This window comes from Aythya marila (assembly GCF_965140915.1).
Source record: "Aythya marila genome assembly, chromosome: 2".
NCBI lineage: Eukaryota > Metazoa > Chordata > Aves > Anseriformes > Anatidae > Aythya > Aythya marila.
This window is the reverse complement of record NC_139043.1, coordinates 136,701,063-136,715,906: the sequence shown is the minus strand read 5'-3', so window position 1 is coordinate 136,715,906 and position 14,844 is coordinate 136,701,063. Positions and strand designations below refer to the sequence as shown.

The window sequence follows — 14,844 nt, the reverse complement described above, 5'->3', positions numbered from 1 at the left end:
ACCCCAACTTCTCTTAATATTTCAGAAAAGAATGCCTTTTTTTTTTTTTTCACCTCCATATTCATTGTACTGATATCAGGAGCTGCTGTATTTAGAGAAAAAAGCTTCAGCTATGCATTTTTACTTTCTAACTTAATCTTTACAGCTTTCCAGCTTTTCAAATACAAAACTTATGTGATAAACACTTACCTAAGAACATTTTAAAAGGCACAATCAAACACCAAGCGTGCCCTATTGAAATGATAACAATATACACTTTTTGATTTTATAAGCAAAGAAAACATTTTATATATATATATATATATATTTAACTGCCTACTTGGCCCATGAGTGATCAGGACATCCTGATTATGCTTGTGCTACTTTGTTTTATTTTTTATTTTACTAGTAGGCTGAGAAGGACAACACAACCGTACACAGCCACTCAGGCATTTCCAGCACCATTGCAGCAGTCTCTGCTTCTGTTACGGGTAAGACCATGACTCTTGTACGTGTGGCTAGAGGACCCACCAGCCAAAAGCCTCTTAGGATTGCTGTAAAGCTAAACACAAAGATGTGACACCAAAGAAGAGTTTTGCTTTTCAGCCTACAGCTGCATGCCCCATGTGCCAAGTGACCCGAATGAACAGCATATTGGGTACCCTCACTTAGCTGTGATCCCATAGAGATTGGTGATCTGGCAATTCAGACAGAATAGGTCTGACTTTGTGCATAAGCAGATAGGTAGGATTTTATACCCACTCTGTACATCCCGTACCGCAATTTGCTTGACTACAGAAAGTGCAAAGCAGCGGGAAATCAGCCTTATCCCCAGGCTATTAAAATCCTGAAAAAATAGAGCAAGCAATTTTGTAGTATTACATTCTAATTTTACATACCGTTTACATAAGGAATCGCTAGCTAGGTGCACATCTTCACCACGAGCAACCTCTAAACCCAGCCTTTGATTTTGCCAATGACAAAGGACGACCGTCTTGAGTAAAAAGAAACCATCGCTGCAGTTCTGTGTTATAATGCTATTAGGTTTATATGCACTTTTTCCTGGATGAAGAGCATCCTTGTGTGCTCATTAATGACAGTTATTCCACGCAGCGCCAAGAGCAGATTACAACTTCTGAAACAGTGAAGTGTTTCTGTAATGAGGAGCTCACAATTGCTCTTCATTTTTGTATTACATGAATTGGGATGTATTTTCTAAATACATAACAACACTAACAGCATTCTTTAGCCCAATCTTGTTTATTTTTAGTATAGCTGGAATGATTACATACATTATCAGAAGGATCTGTGCAGCAGTTTTGAATGATGTAGTGAGCGTGTTGAAACAATTCAACATCCTCTGTTAGGGTCTAATGAGATAGATGGTGCCAAGTAGTTGGATGGCTACTGAGATTACACAAATTAGGAACAGATCTTCCTCTTAGCTTTGTCTAAAATGAGTAATGGTACCATGCAAATACCATTATTTAAATAACCGCAGCTCCCCAAACTCCGACGTTTCACACTGTAATGACCCATTTTCAAAGCACTGCTGTTAAACATTTACCTCTGCAATTGAAAAAGCGGCAACGCAGCCAGCCACCGCTCTGCTACGCTGTTGACCTTGCCACTGACAATGACAATTACAGCATGTTGATTTAACTCGGACAGGTTTTTTCAGGTTTATGTTCACAGCTGCTGACGCAGCCATACCCGAGCTGTTCAGGTAGATGCTGCTGTGTGACACAACAAATATGAGAAATACAGCTTTAAAACTCTGCTGGGCATTTCCATCATACAGTCAGCTGAAGCATGCTATACTTTCTTTGAATGTCAACCTTTCTCCTCCACTCTCCTCTGTTGGTTTTCCAGCCAGTCCCCAGACTCCACGTGTTTTGTTCAAGCCACATTCTCTGCGTTGCTGGCAGCAGTATAGCTATTCCTTTGCTTCTTTTTCAAAAGGTTTTATCTGCCTTGGGACTGAAAAGGCAGACAAAAATTGCTGGAAATGACTTCTGTGCTACCTCTGCCTGCCCTGGAGCCAACCAGAGGAGCTGTGCAGGTGGGAGAGCCAGCCCTGCAGCATGGACGGAGAGGTGGACTGGAGTCAGTCCCCAGGCAGTGTGGTAGCAGCAAAGCAAGCATAAAATTTAACGTCATACAGATTCTGTTGAGTGATTTTTATCCTCCAGATGAGCCACCCCACTTTCGCAGGAGATACACAGTAGCCAACCTCTGGTGTGTTAGCATCATTCGAGCCTGTGCTCCTTAAAGCTTTGTCCTTTACAGCTGACACCTTTCCACAGGACAAAATACCCTTCTCTCACCTTCCACCTCGACTCTGCCTCTGCACATTCCACGCAAGCAAGGTCATCTTTACCACCAAGGCCAAAAAATAGGCCAATTCCCCCAAGAAGATGTAGTTACTCTCATTTTCTTCACCGCCTGATAGTCCTGCTATTACTTTATTCTTTTTAAGAGGACAATTTTAAAGCATAACGGCTTCATGTGCAGGATTCTCTTCACTTTAATAATTACTGTGTTAATGAATTTATTGTTACTGCTTCCCCCATTTTCTATTTCTGGTTAAATTATTGTCTGCTTGTTATTGTCTACTGGGACCTCCAGAGGGACAGCGTGATCTGGTGGCCTAACCACAGGAACTGAATCCAGGAACTGCACAGCTTTATTCCAGCTCTACCAACGAGCAGATGATAAATCTGCGAACAATGCCACTGAAATCAATAATAGTGCTCAAGTGAGCAGTCAAAGATACGTTTCAAGTCCTGCTCCTTCACTCACTGGCATCAGTGGCACACTCCTGCTCGCACCTACGTGATCAAATAACTTTTCCAACCAGGTTTCCAGATAGCTACCAGCTAGGTAACAGCAGCATGCAACGGGTTTGATTCCTACTGAACCCCTGTGGCCACACTCAAGAAACTTCTTTTGGCAGACATCACTATGCAGAACTGCAATGTATATTCTCCTCAGCTAGCAAAACTCATTCCTGCTATTTCTGGCATGATTGTCTTGGGCTGGAGAACATTCTGTGGCTTTTTTTTTTTCCCTCTCTCCAATTGCCTTTTGTTTTTCTAACATACTGGGAGACCAAGATGCCTTCCAGTTCTTTCTGAATTAATTTATGTCTTAAATTATCATAAATTATCTCTCGAATTGTCTTCAGCACCTGCAAAGCATTTGATTTTCCTCTTGAATCTCACAGCTTTGCTACCACCCAAAAACTCAGTGTTTTGGTGAAGACGACATTAGATTGAAATACAATCCCTTTTGGAGGGCATATTTCTGCATGCAGGTCTTGCCACGAGTGGCTTTTCCATGGCTGCACTCCTGACAACCTGCCATTTAACAGCACAAATCAACACCTCAGTGTAAATGCAAGGCAGAAGTGAATGTAAGGAGCATAAAACGGAAAGTGTAGCACAAATTTAGTACAGCAAACAATACACGCTGTGTAATGTGAGGAAGCACCAAGTTAACAATCCCACTTGTAAAAGCAGACATAAGCTTTCTAGTGACCACATGTGATCCGAGCCTCTGCCTTCCTCTGTGTGTGCTGGATAACCTTCAGTCCTGCATGCAAAAATTCACTTGCTCAAGCACATTTTCCAGTCGACCACAGGAAACTTTAGTAAACTCAAATCCACCGCTTTTAAATATCTTATGTGCGTGAAATTTCGCATTATCGCTACACAGATGTCTAAAACAATGTCACAAACATTTACATTTGAAACTCCCCAGTTGTTTGAATTTAATGACAAAGTTTCCTTTAACTTCAGAGCCAGGATTAAGAGACAAAATGTGAGGCTCAAGATGCTTCAAGAGCAGCTTCAAGATTCACACCGCATGCCTCTCTTCGATGACATCCACGTAATTTGAATCTGTTCCGAGCACCAGGTGATGCTAATTCCCACTTTAGGATGCAGGCTGTGCCCTCTATTATCCACAAAGGTAACAAAATATACTAAAGACATCTTCTGAAAACCTTGACACTTCCATAACAGATGTAATCTGCTCTGGTACCACATGAAGTGTTAATTCTGGGTGTGCACAAGCACAGCTACCAGAAGTACACTAACAATGGAAAAAATATTGGGGGGCAAACCTGAAGGACTCACATAGCTGATTAGCAAGTCAGAAACACAAGGACCAGTATCAGAGCCCTGGGCTGTAAACCTGGCCAACCCACGACAAGTTCATGGCTGCCACTGAGCTGGAAACCTGCAGCCTCTCCACAGCCTCTTCAGCGCATCACAGCTTGGATGCCAGGGCTGAAGAAGTCTCCTTTCTTCATCAACTGACACTCAAATCTGTCTTCTCATTCATGGTGTTCTAAAATGGCTTCTGAATTTGTTCCTATTAATACCTTCTTTTGACTTACTTTTTGGTGACTTTGAAACTTGACATTACAGATGTACTTTCCTACCCAAAGGCATACCTATGGGCCAGCGTATTCATTTCAGCAGCTAATGAACATAAGTCTTCAAGGGTGCATCATAAATAAATGCCTCAACAAGAACAGATTTTCTATTTGTATTAAAAGTGTGACTGAGTGGAAAATGTAAAAGCACCTCTGTGTAGTGGGTTATCTTTTTTTTTTTTTAACCTATTCATCATACACAAAAATAACTACCTCTTGAGGATGTATAACTTATGTAGTGGGTTTAACATTTATCTTTTACAGATTAAAGTGTAAAGCAGTAAGTACACAAACATGGGAGCACACATACCACAACAACTTAAGGACACTGCGGGTACAAAAATATAATTGCGTAAAAGCATCCAGAAGACAACAAATTAAAATAGGGCACAGAGGTGATTTGCATTCAAAAAAAAAAAAACACAAAAAACACAGCTTTTTATTTTTTTCTTTATAACCCCAGTGAGTGCACTAGGGAAAGCAGCTCAGCTGTCATGCCCGCCATGCCTCTGTGACCTGGTGTGTCTGAAGGCTCAGGCAGCAGAGACTCAGCTGTGCAGAAACTACACAGCAATTGCATCTCTGCTCTTTCATTTGAACTACACGAAATGCATTTTAAAGCGTAGCCTAAATCTACATAGGATCAGATAACTTAAATAAACACAACATGTAAAAAAAACCTGTATATAGTCGTTTAACACTACTTTTTAAATAACTTGCCAGCACAAACTAAATAAATCATTACAATTGAATTAACATTAAACTAACAGGTATTCTTCTATTGATTTCCATAAAGTTCAGATTTCTTCAAGTCAGTGAATAGCTTTAAACATAGACGGGTCTCAACTGAGGAATAAATTATTATTTTCTTTTCCTAGAGAAGTAAAGAAAACAGACCAGAACAATACAAATCAATACTCTGATTTCACACTGGGCTAATGCCATTATTGTAACTAAGAATCAGGACTGAAGAGACAACTGTTCTGGAATGGATGGAACAACCTTTAAAGAATACCTAAGCATTTTAGCATAATTTATGATATTTTCAGTCCTTTAAAAATGTGTGTTTTCATCCGCAGAGTTTATTAGCATGTCAAAAGATTAAACAAAATGCCCTCTGAAGCCTACCCTTCAGTCTACCGGCAATATTTTGCAGTTCATTTCTCTGTTCATGGCAGGGAACAGATGAGAGTACTGAAGGACAGCACATTTTGCCCCAGGGAGGAGCTCCCTATTTTCTACATTAAGAGCCAACCCGACCAGTCCCTGAGCAGGGACCAGGGCAAAGGCAAGGCACCAACCTCGGCATCCTCATCAGCACGGAAAGATGCTCTGGGGATGACACTTCAGCGACTGCTGCACATGGAAAGATAAATCAAGACACGTGAAGGCTGGGGACAAACATATGCCACTGAACTCTCGACCTGGGATGCGGAAGGTGATATATGCTATGTTTTAAATGCAGATTATGAATGGTGCGCACACACAGCTGATATAAGACTGTCAAGTGGGATTGTACAAATACTGATATCTTGATTCGATATTGCTAAAATCTACCAAAGGTGTGATGTGCTCAACTAACGTCAACGAAATTAAGAAGTTTAAATGATTTCTGATAAACACAAGGAAGACTAAGCTCATGTAAATACATTTAAACGTTTTCTTTACAAAAGCAGGATTTTCAAAGTAAACTCACGAAACACAACTTTTGTCCCTGGGAGGGTTTGGTGCTGTGTCTGAGCACACACACACATCTGTTACACACATCCCAGACAGGAACCAGGACTTTTTATTTCTCAGGTTCTCCAGGGCTCCCCCCCAGTTACATGAAGCCAGATCCCCCTGCATTCCTCCTCTTTGCCATGTGAAGTTCTGGTCCTGCAACAAACGTATGGAAATTACGAGCGTGCTTTACAGCCGGGGCTGACTTTAGGGAGCAGAGACAGCCGGGTGTGAGACCTGCAAGCTCCACCTGGACTCTCCGCTCACTCCAGCCACCCCAAAAGCCTCCTCCCAGCTGCCGTGCCCCCCAGCCCCGTCCCCGTCCCCTCACCTCCGTCCTCCTCCAGCGAGTTCATGCAGGGGAAGTACACGGCCAGCGCCTCAAAGGAGGCGGACAGGCTGCTCCGGCTCTGCGAGCGCTGCATGCTGCGCCCGCCGGCCGCCGTCTGCCGGCCCATCTTGGCCGAGCGGCACCCGCCCTTGGCGCGGTACAAGAAGCGCGGCGTCTTGGCGGCGGGAGGGAGGGATGGAGGGAGGGTACGGAGAGAAGGGAGCGCTGGGCGGGCTGCGAGCCGCCCGGCTCGGCGATGGCTCCGCCGGCTCCGCCGCTCGCGGTGGGGATGAGGCGAGGCGGGCCGGGCAGGGCAGGGCAGGGCAGGGCCGGCGCCTGTCAGCGGGGCGAGCCGAGAGCGGGCGGCGCCGGGTGGGCAGGCGGGGGCGGGCCCGGCCGCCCTGTGGGGAAGGCGGCGCCCCACAGGCACCGCCCGCATGGGTCGGGACGGGGGGAGAGGCTGAGGCAGAGCCGGTACGGCACCTGAGGCACGAACGGGGCTGAGGGGAACGGGGTGGCTGAGGCTGGCCACCTCTGGAGCCAGCCGGTGCCACCCGTGCCCAAGCAGGGACACCCACAGCAGGGTGCCCAGCACCACGTCCAGGCGGCTGCTGAAGGGCTCCAAGGAGGAGACCCCACAGCCTCTGGGCAGCCTGTGCCAGGGCTCCGTCACCCGCACAGCACAGAAGGGCTCCTGGTTTCATTTCTGCCCCCTCTGTTTCAGCTCTGCCCGCTGCCAGTGGTCCAACACCCAGTGAGGAATCAGCCCTGCAACAAGAGGCAAATCCCACACCGCTCCTTCACTTCAAGCGAAGCTCCTTCACTTCTAAAGCAAAGCTTCAGAAGCTTCAAACTTCTAACACACACCTACATCCTTTGCAGATGCAAGGGTGTCTTTTCTGAATTCACACACTTTGCTCCTAGCTCCGGTACATCATTTGCATTTTTGATTTTATTGCTATGTTCTCATCACCATTTACCTTTCTGCTTATCCAGGATGATTTATTAATGCTGTGTATAGCATTTGGCAAATTGTCCCCCCAAATGGTAAGAAACTAAAGCACAGGACATCATTAAAACCATCAACTTACTGCTGTGTTTTGCAGCATCAACAACTCCTTCCCCTATAGTTCACAACAATGCAGAAGCAGTACCAAACCCTGCACATGGCTGTTGTTTTGCTACTGGCACTTTAAACCACAACATTAGTACAAGTGATTTTTTTTTTCCCCTGTTATCTTTCAGAAGTCTTTAAATCCACCCAAATAATAGTAAATGATATTCAGGGTTTGATCTAACAAACTTCACAGTAAAAATGCCAGTTTGAAGCCAAACAAAACATCACAAAAAATTGCTTATAGAGCTACACCTGGAGTGTATTCCATTGAGTTGATGACTGAAAAATGCTATTTGTGCTTGGATAATAATAAAAGATCTTGAACAGTCAACAGAGTTGTGCTTTGCTGCTGAATGAAAACCCATCATAAATTCAGCACTCAGGGACAGAACTGATCACCACTCAATCTATAGGAAAAAAAAAATGACTTCTTAGTGAATTCACTGTAGTGACAGCAATTTTTACAACATGCCTGATATTTTCATTTTAAGACAACTATAATCAAGTATTCCTAATAAGATGTGCATCATGTGACACCTCTAGCACTCACTTTGGGACAAGATAAATCCTCTGTTCCTCTGCACTAGCAAGACATGATATCCAGAGCAACTTGTCTAGGATTCAACATCTTATAAATGTCTCACTCAGGCCATATTCCAAAAGGTACATTCAGTTGGTGATGATACTGGATGAGGCACTCCAATTTGAGATGGACACTCAGCCTGCAGAACATGCAGCACTCCCTCTAAAATCACCGTTTGCATCTGTACTAGCACTGCATCACGTTAAAGTGTAGTTGAATTGCAGAGAGAACTTCTGTTTACAGTTTACTCTAAAAAGGTACGTTACTAAAAGACTGTAAAGCAAATGATAATAACAACAACAAACCTCTAATATACAGCTATCACTTAATTGGCAAAAAATAATGAAATGTGTTGAAGTAATTGATAAAGATATTTTAAAGAGATCTGACTGTAAAGTTTTCTATCTATAAAAATAAAAGCAAACTTTCAACAGTCTTAGCAGCCACAGGCATTACAATGAGTCAGTGCTGTTGTTAATATTGTACAGTATATAACAGAAGTATTACTATCATTGATAAAATCAGTCTGTACCAAGAAAATCACTTTAAATATTGCACAATCCATAATCAATTCAAAATTACCCCAGTTGCAGGTTGTGATACAAGACACCAATTCAGCAAACATATGACAAAGCACCAAGACTCCTTAACATGCTTCTCTCTCCTGATTTTCCTCCTTTAAAATAAAGGCTCAATGGGAAGAATGAAAACAAAGACAAAGAATTGAGATAAGACAACAATTGCCAGTGTTCTGGGAGCTGGGGAGGCTTTCCTGGAACATTTGATAACGAGTGCATTATACAAATAATCTAATTGATGGCAGTCTAGACGCATGTCTTGACTGCAGAAAACAGGACTACCACCCTGGCATTGACACCAGAGCAGCTGGCTCCTGAATGCAAGATAAAAGCATACATTGCCATAAGAGGATCCTGTCCACTGATATTATAGAAAGGTGACCCTTTTAAACCTGCAGTTATGGAATGCATTTTGGGAATGGAACTGGGAAGAAGTTATTGCCCCTTTCTTCACCACTTTTTCTGCACTACTGTCAGTCGTGGACCACAGATTTCTTTTGTTTGCTGCATACAGGGTTTGCTTCAATCACAGCTGTCTTCAGAAAAGCCAGTGAAGCTGCCTAGCCTTCTACACATCTCAATTATCTTCAACTTGCACTATACCTATCAACTATTAAGCATAAGATATTATATATATATATATTTAAGCTAAAGCAATACACTGAAAAGGTCACAAAATTACTTCCCAGTCAGTGTATAAGTGTTATCAGATGTAGTAAGAAGCTGTTACTTACTGTACTTTGATAATGTTAGAACTGTGCTGGTGTTCTCATGCCTGCAGAGAGGAGCGCGTGGCAGCTCCAGCCATGCACATGAAAGGGGCAGGGTCCAGAAAGCTATGGGTCCTTCACAAGGTAATGGCTGTTTTTACTGTTTCACAACATACAAAAAATAACTGTTCTTGCCTTGATCATGACTAACATGATCACGAACTCCATTCAAGACTCCCTGTATATTCCCAGGGCCATGGCTCCCAGTCCATGGTCTAAGTCTTGCAGCATGAACCATCAGTGGTCTCCTTCTCTCTGCAAAGATTCCTGATATAATGACCACTCCTACATCAACCAGAATCCCACTTTTCTAAATTGCATTTTTTGAAAGTCAATACATTTTGCATTTTCCAAGCATTGCCTATCAAGGGAGCCACACTCTTCCTTCTGCTGAAGCAGTAACAGTGAATTTTTCCATTCCAATACTTTTGGCATTTGCTATTGTAAGGTCAACTCCACCCCAAGTATCAAGCTAGGTCCACAGTACAGATTTCTACCAAAATAGCTTTGCTGACTGACACAGATGTTCTAGGAGAATTCCCTAGTTGTTAGTCCAAGTGTGGTTATATCAGCAAAACAGCGTTCTACTAGAGCTGTTTGTTTTGCATTTGCTGGTACCCAATTCCAGAAAAATGCTCCTAGTGTTCCCGTTTCCTGAACAGTCTGTGCCAGTGGAAGTTTACCTTTAGGTTGTTTAGCCCTTGTAAGGATCATTTCAAAGTTTTGCCTGCACATTTTAAAACCACATACAGATTTGAAGAGCTGAAAGAAATGGCTTTCATATCTCTTCCAAAACACAGACTTCAATTTCTAAGAATAAAATTTAGAAATTTTAGCAAGGTGGGGATGAAGAAGTACTAGTATTCTTCTTCCTAGAAACATAGGATACTTTCAGATCAATGGAGATACCAGTTTTAATTTTTTAAACAAATTTAATTTTTTAGACAATGGAAGGAAAGAAATCTGGAAAAATATGTCTCTCTCTTGCTTTAATGCTAATATTATTCTTATTTAAATAACATATATTTAACTTTCCCCTCTGATGTTTACCATAAAACTATAAATCCAAAATAAATCATACTACTTCTAAATAACAGAGAGAGCTGCTAATGTCCTGTCATTGCAGTAATGCAGTGTAGCTAGCTCACAAAAAGCTAAGAGGTCAGCACCAGAGCAGGAAACCTTTACACAGCTAAGTATTTCTATTTTGATTAAAATAATTTCACACCTTCCTGATCACAAGGTAATCTGCAAACCACAAGGTGTTGTAGAACTCAGCAAAATATATTACTTCATAATGCTTCATCAGGGTGAGAAATAAAAAGCACAGAAATAAAAATGTAAATGCTCTTTTAAGGTAAAAATAGTTTTTGTTTTTCTTCTTTTTTTTTTTGAGAAAGAAGCCCACATAAAACAATATTAATCTGTTAAAAAAACACACATACGCGATTTTATATGAAAAAGCATATATGTAGGCTATCTGCTCTCTTTATTTGGATCCTAACCCACCTTTTTGTCTCTGAGAAGGGAAATCCACACGGCATAACCTTCTTTATAATGAAACAAATCCATCAGCTTAGAAACATACTTCAGGTATTCACATGTACTCTCAAACATTATTTCAGCTGCCTGTGTACCCCATGGAAGGTTTTCAAATTGCCTCACATGAGACAGTGTAATTACTCTCTGAAACTGTAAGTTCATGCAACATGATTTGTTTCCCTCTGTAATTCAGCCTTCAGTACAGAAGTGACAAAACCAGGGCAGGAACACTGCACTTGAGCAGCTTGGGGAGCACAAGGTATACGCAGAGGTAATGCACCTGAGTTGATGCAGCAATCTGCTGGTGTTACTTAACAAGCTGTACTGTGGAAAAGCACCCTATTACCTTTATGCTTGTATTTTTCCAGAAAAAAAAAAAAAAGGACAAAATATTTAAAAAGAAGTACTGAGATGAAATGTGTTTTGCACACAGCATGTGAAAATGACAAATGAGGACAGAGCAAGGTATGCATCTGTCACCCACTGCTCTCTGGCTCTGCAAAGTGTAGAAAGCACAGTTTGCTGAGACACTGCTGCTAAAATGCAGGTCTGGTTAGATGAGTCTACCTTGGGAGAGTATTACATTATTGTCAAGCGGGGAAAGCTTCAGTGAGTCCAAATGCCAGCACTGTAAGGGGACATTTGTCTTGCAAGCCCGTAACCTAATTTTGACATACCTGCAGAAGGTTAATGTATATTAAGTGGGGATGATTTTGCAAAGTTCTGTGCCTATCGCATTATCTGTTGCTCTTGATACCCCAGACAGGATTCATTGGCCCTGTGCCACACCATCTGCAATACTCCGGGGCACAGCAACCACGGTGCTCCCTTGAGGCTTCCCATGCCATGCACAGCCCCGTGCCAGACCCTTATCGAGGGCACCAATTTCATGCCAGGCAGGTAATGTATGGGGTGTGAGGCCTCCAAATCTTAATGAGGGTTTTAGAGGGGGGCCCTACTTAGAGAGTTCAGCCTGCTAATGAGACACCTGAACTTGAACGGTCAGCTCTGAATTCACAGAGTACAGAGTGAGAGTCTGAGGCAGTCGGGGTGCACTGGGATCCTGCCAGGAAGAACAATAAAAACTGCTCTCCAAACAAAGTCTAAATGAGCTAGAGAAAAGAAATGTATTTTTATCTACTGATGTCATGTTTAACTGACAAAATCACAAATTTTAGCTTTGTTTTGTAAGGTTTCATTCTGTTTGCCTTTCCTGCAGAGGAATGCATGCTGTTGTCATTACACTGCTCTCATTTCCATGGCATTTGAGTCATAGCAGTGTCTCTTCAGCCATGATCACACAACCACATGAATCCCAAAATCCCACTGCTGCTGAAAAACATTTTTATTTTTCTCTTTCGCTTGTTTTTACTCTGGTAATCTACAGCTACATCTGCCCGAGTAAGTGCAATACCAAGGCACAACCTGAGGCACTGGAACTCGACCGTTTCACTGCCATGCTGTTAGATGCATCTCTAGCAGAGCATCAGGCTGAACATCTAGCACTCCTCCGATAAAGCCCAGCTTCGGGAGTTAAAGTGGGACAGCAATCTCTTCCCAAAAGCTGTTGGAGGTAAGAGAGTTGCAGAGTATGGATTTGGGTAATTCTGTGCCAGCTGGACTGAGTGCTAGAGATCAAGCCTGTGTATTTGAACGCTGTAATACAGAGAAAACCTGTTTCTCTCAGATATGACACTACTGGAGATCTAAGACTGCCAGGCAGGAATTTGACTGCAGATACAAAATACAAAGTTCACTTGCCGAAGAACTTACCTGGTTTCACATCACTATGCTACAAATATTTAATTTAATTAAATAAACAAGTTAGCTGTTTAAAAGACAGTTAACGACACTACCACGGTATTAATGAGTTCAAATATGATTCAGCATAACACACGTTAATTTTTAATTGCTCTGAGTAACCTGTAACTCTCAGAAACCTCTCACGCTTTGCAGATCATCCTGTACTAAGTGTACACCACTTCCCGTGTGGCTGAGTGACTGCTGGTGGGTGTATGGTCTGGCCAAAAGGGGGCATTGGCAGCATACTCATGCCTAGCTAAACTGCTCAGCGTGGGAGAGCTCTCTTAGCCAAAGGTTAGTACTGTTGAAAACATTATTGCAACCTTCAAGGGAAATAACTAACACGCTGACACCTTCTTGGATGGAAAACCAATACATGGAGAGTAGGATGCATGCCTCTTAAATATCTCTTAATTGAAATGTAATGCCAAACTGCTAAGAACATAGATTCTACTGATTTGGGAAATTTCCCAAATAACTTAAATTCAAGTAAAATGGCAGTTTAAAGTTATTTCCCTGATATCTCATGTTATGTATGCAGAAATGCCACACATTTTTCTTACACATTTTTGTAGTTTCCAAAAATAGTGACCTTTCACCATATCTATCCATCTAGATCTGTACACATTGGATTATATATGTCTACACTATTCTTTTCATAATTTCATACTTAGGGACTGAAAATAACAGACAGCTGTAAAATTCCATAGACTAGGATACTACTGGTACTATTACTATTATTACTACTACTAGTAGTAATACTAGCTAATGTTTACTACAGACCAGATGTGCTGATAGAAATTTGGCCCCACACCCGACCTGTGTTGGATCCTGCAAAACGCTGAGCAACTTCAGCTTCTTTATCTACGTTGGGCTTTAGGAAATAAATTTTACTTCTCTAGCTAGTAAAGTGTCCCATCCAAAATGATAAAAAAAAAAATCCTTAAAAACAGAGAATGCCTAAAAATAGCATAGAATGATGTCATAAAGATATAATAGGCTACAATCTACAATAAACTACAATGAAAGCATGTAAAACATTCATACATCAAAATGCTCAACATTTTCTTGTATCCATATTCTTGTTTCAATTGATTACAGGTATGTTTTTCAGGCATGTCTAATTCCAGGTCAAAATTTTAAGCACAATAAAGAGCAAATATTACATAGAAGAGCAATATTTTCTTTTCCTAAGTTAATTCACATAGAAATAAAATCATACTAGTCATCAACAGGTATCATTCATCACACCATTTGGCACGTTTGACTGTCACATTGAACCAAGTGCAGCAACCAAACATCAAATGGAGAGTAACAACAGCCCACAGTGCATTTCCATGGCAGCTAGCAGATCCTGCACAGTTATGCCAGGTTATGGGGTAGGTTAGGTTGGATGGATAACCTCTCCTGTAACTCAGGTACAAGTGTCAGACCAATAGTGCAATCAGATTGCATACTGTGTGACAGTAAGTCATAGAAAAAGATGGAAAGTGAAAGTCCTAGGAAAAGCAATTTATGATTAAGATTTCGTCTAGCATACGGTGCTCTACACATTTCCTTCAAAGTCTTCCACAGACAACTGAATCAAGTCTGCTGAGAAGACAACCCTTGGTCTTCAAAGTCTTACAATCCTTATAGCAGTATGCAGCTCTTTTTAAATTTTAAGAGGAAACATTTTAGGGGAAGCATTTTTAAGTTGCTACAGAAATACACCTCTACCGAAGCAAATACTTCCAATTTATTTTTCAAACTGTGGTTTGCTAATAATACCAAAGGAAATCCACAAAGTCATAAAATCCCCAGACTTTGAGTGCTTTTAAAGGAAGCTGACTGTGTGGAAGGAAATGTCTGGAAATTGCTTTGCTCGAACCTCCTGAACAGGACAAGTGTGATGGAAATACCCTCTGAGCACTCAGCTCGTGCACATGTGCAAACCCGTGATTCACATAAACCATCAAAACAGCAAATTCATGCACTT

At 41.7% G+C, this 14,844-nt stretch overlaps 1 protein-coding gene across 27 annotated transcripts in view; it reads right to left on the bottom strand.

The window, feature by feature from the left end:
• RIMS2 (regulating synaptic membrane exocytosis 2) overlaps positions 1-14,844 on the bottom strand; it is a gene marked incomplete at its 5' end in the record, with an annotated part of 447,679 nt that overhangs the window by 10,235 nt on the left and 422,600 nt on the right. The window contains one exon of one of the 27 annotated variants that reach the window (XM_082754477.1): positions 6,474-6,791. The exons of the other annotated variants lie outside the window; for them this stretch is intronic. Within the exon in view, the coding sequence (XP_082610603.1) occupies positions 6,474-6,600 (127 nt within the window). Of the gene's footprint in view, positions 1-6,473; positions 6,792-14,844 lie in introns of those variants that run through there. 27 annotated transcript variants of the gene reach the window in all.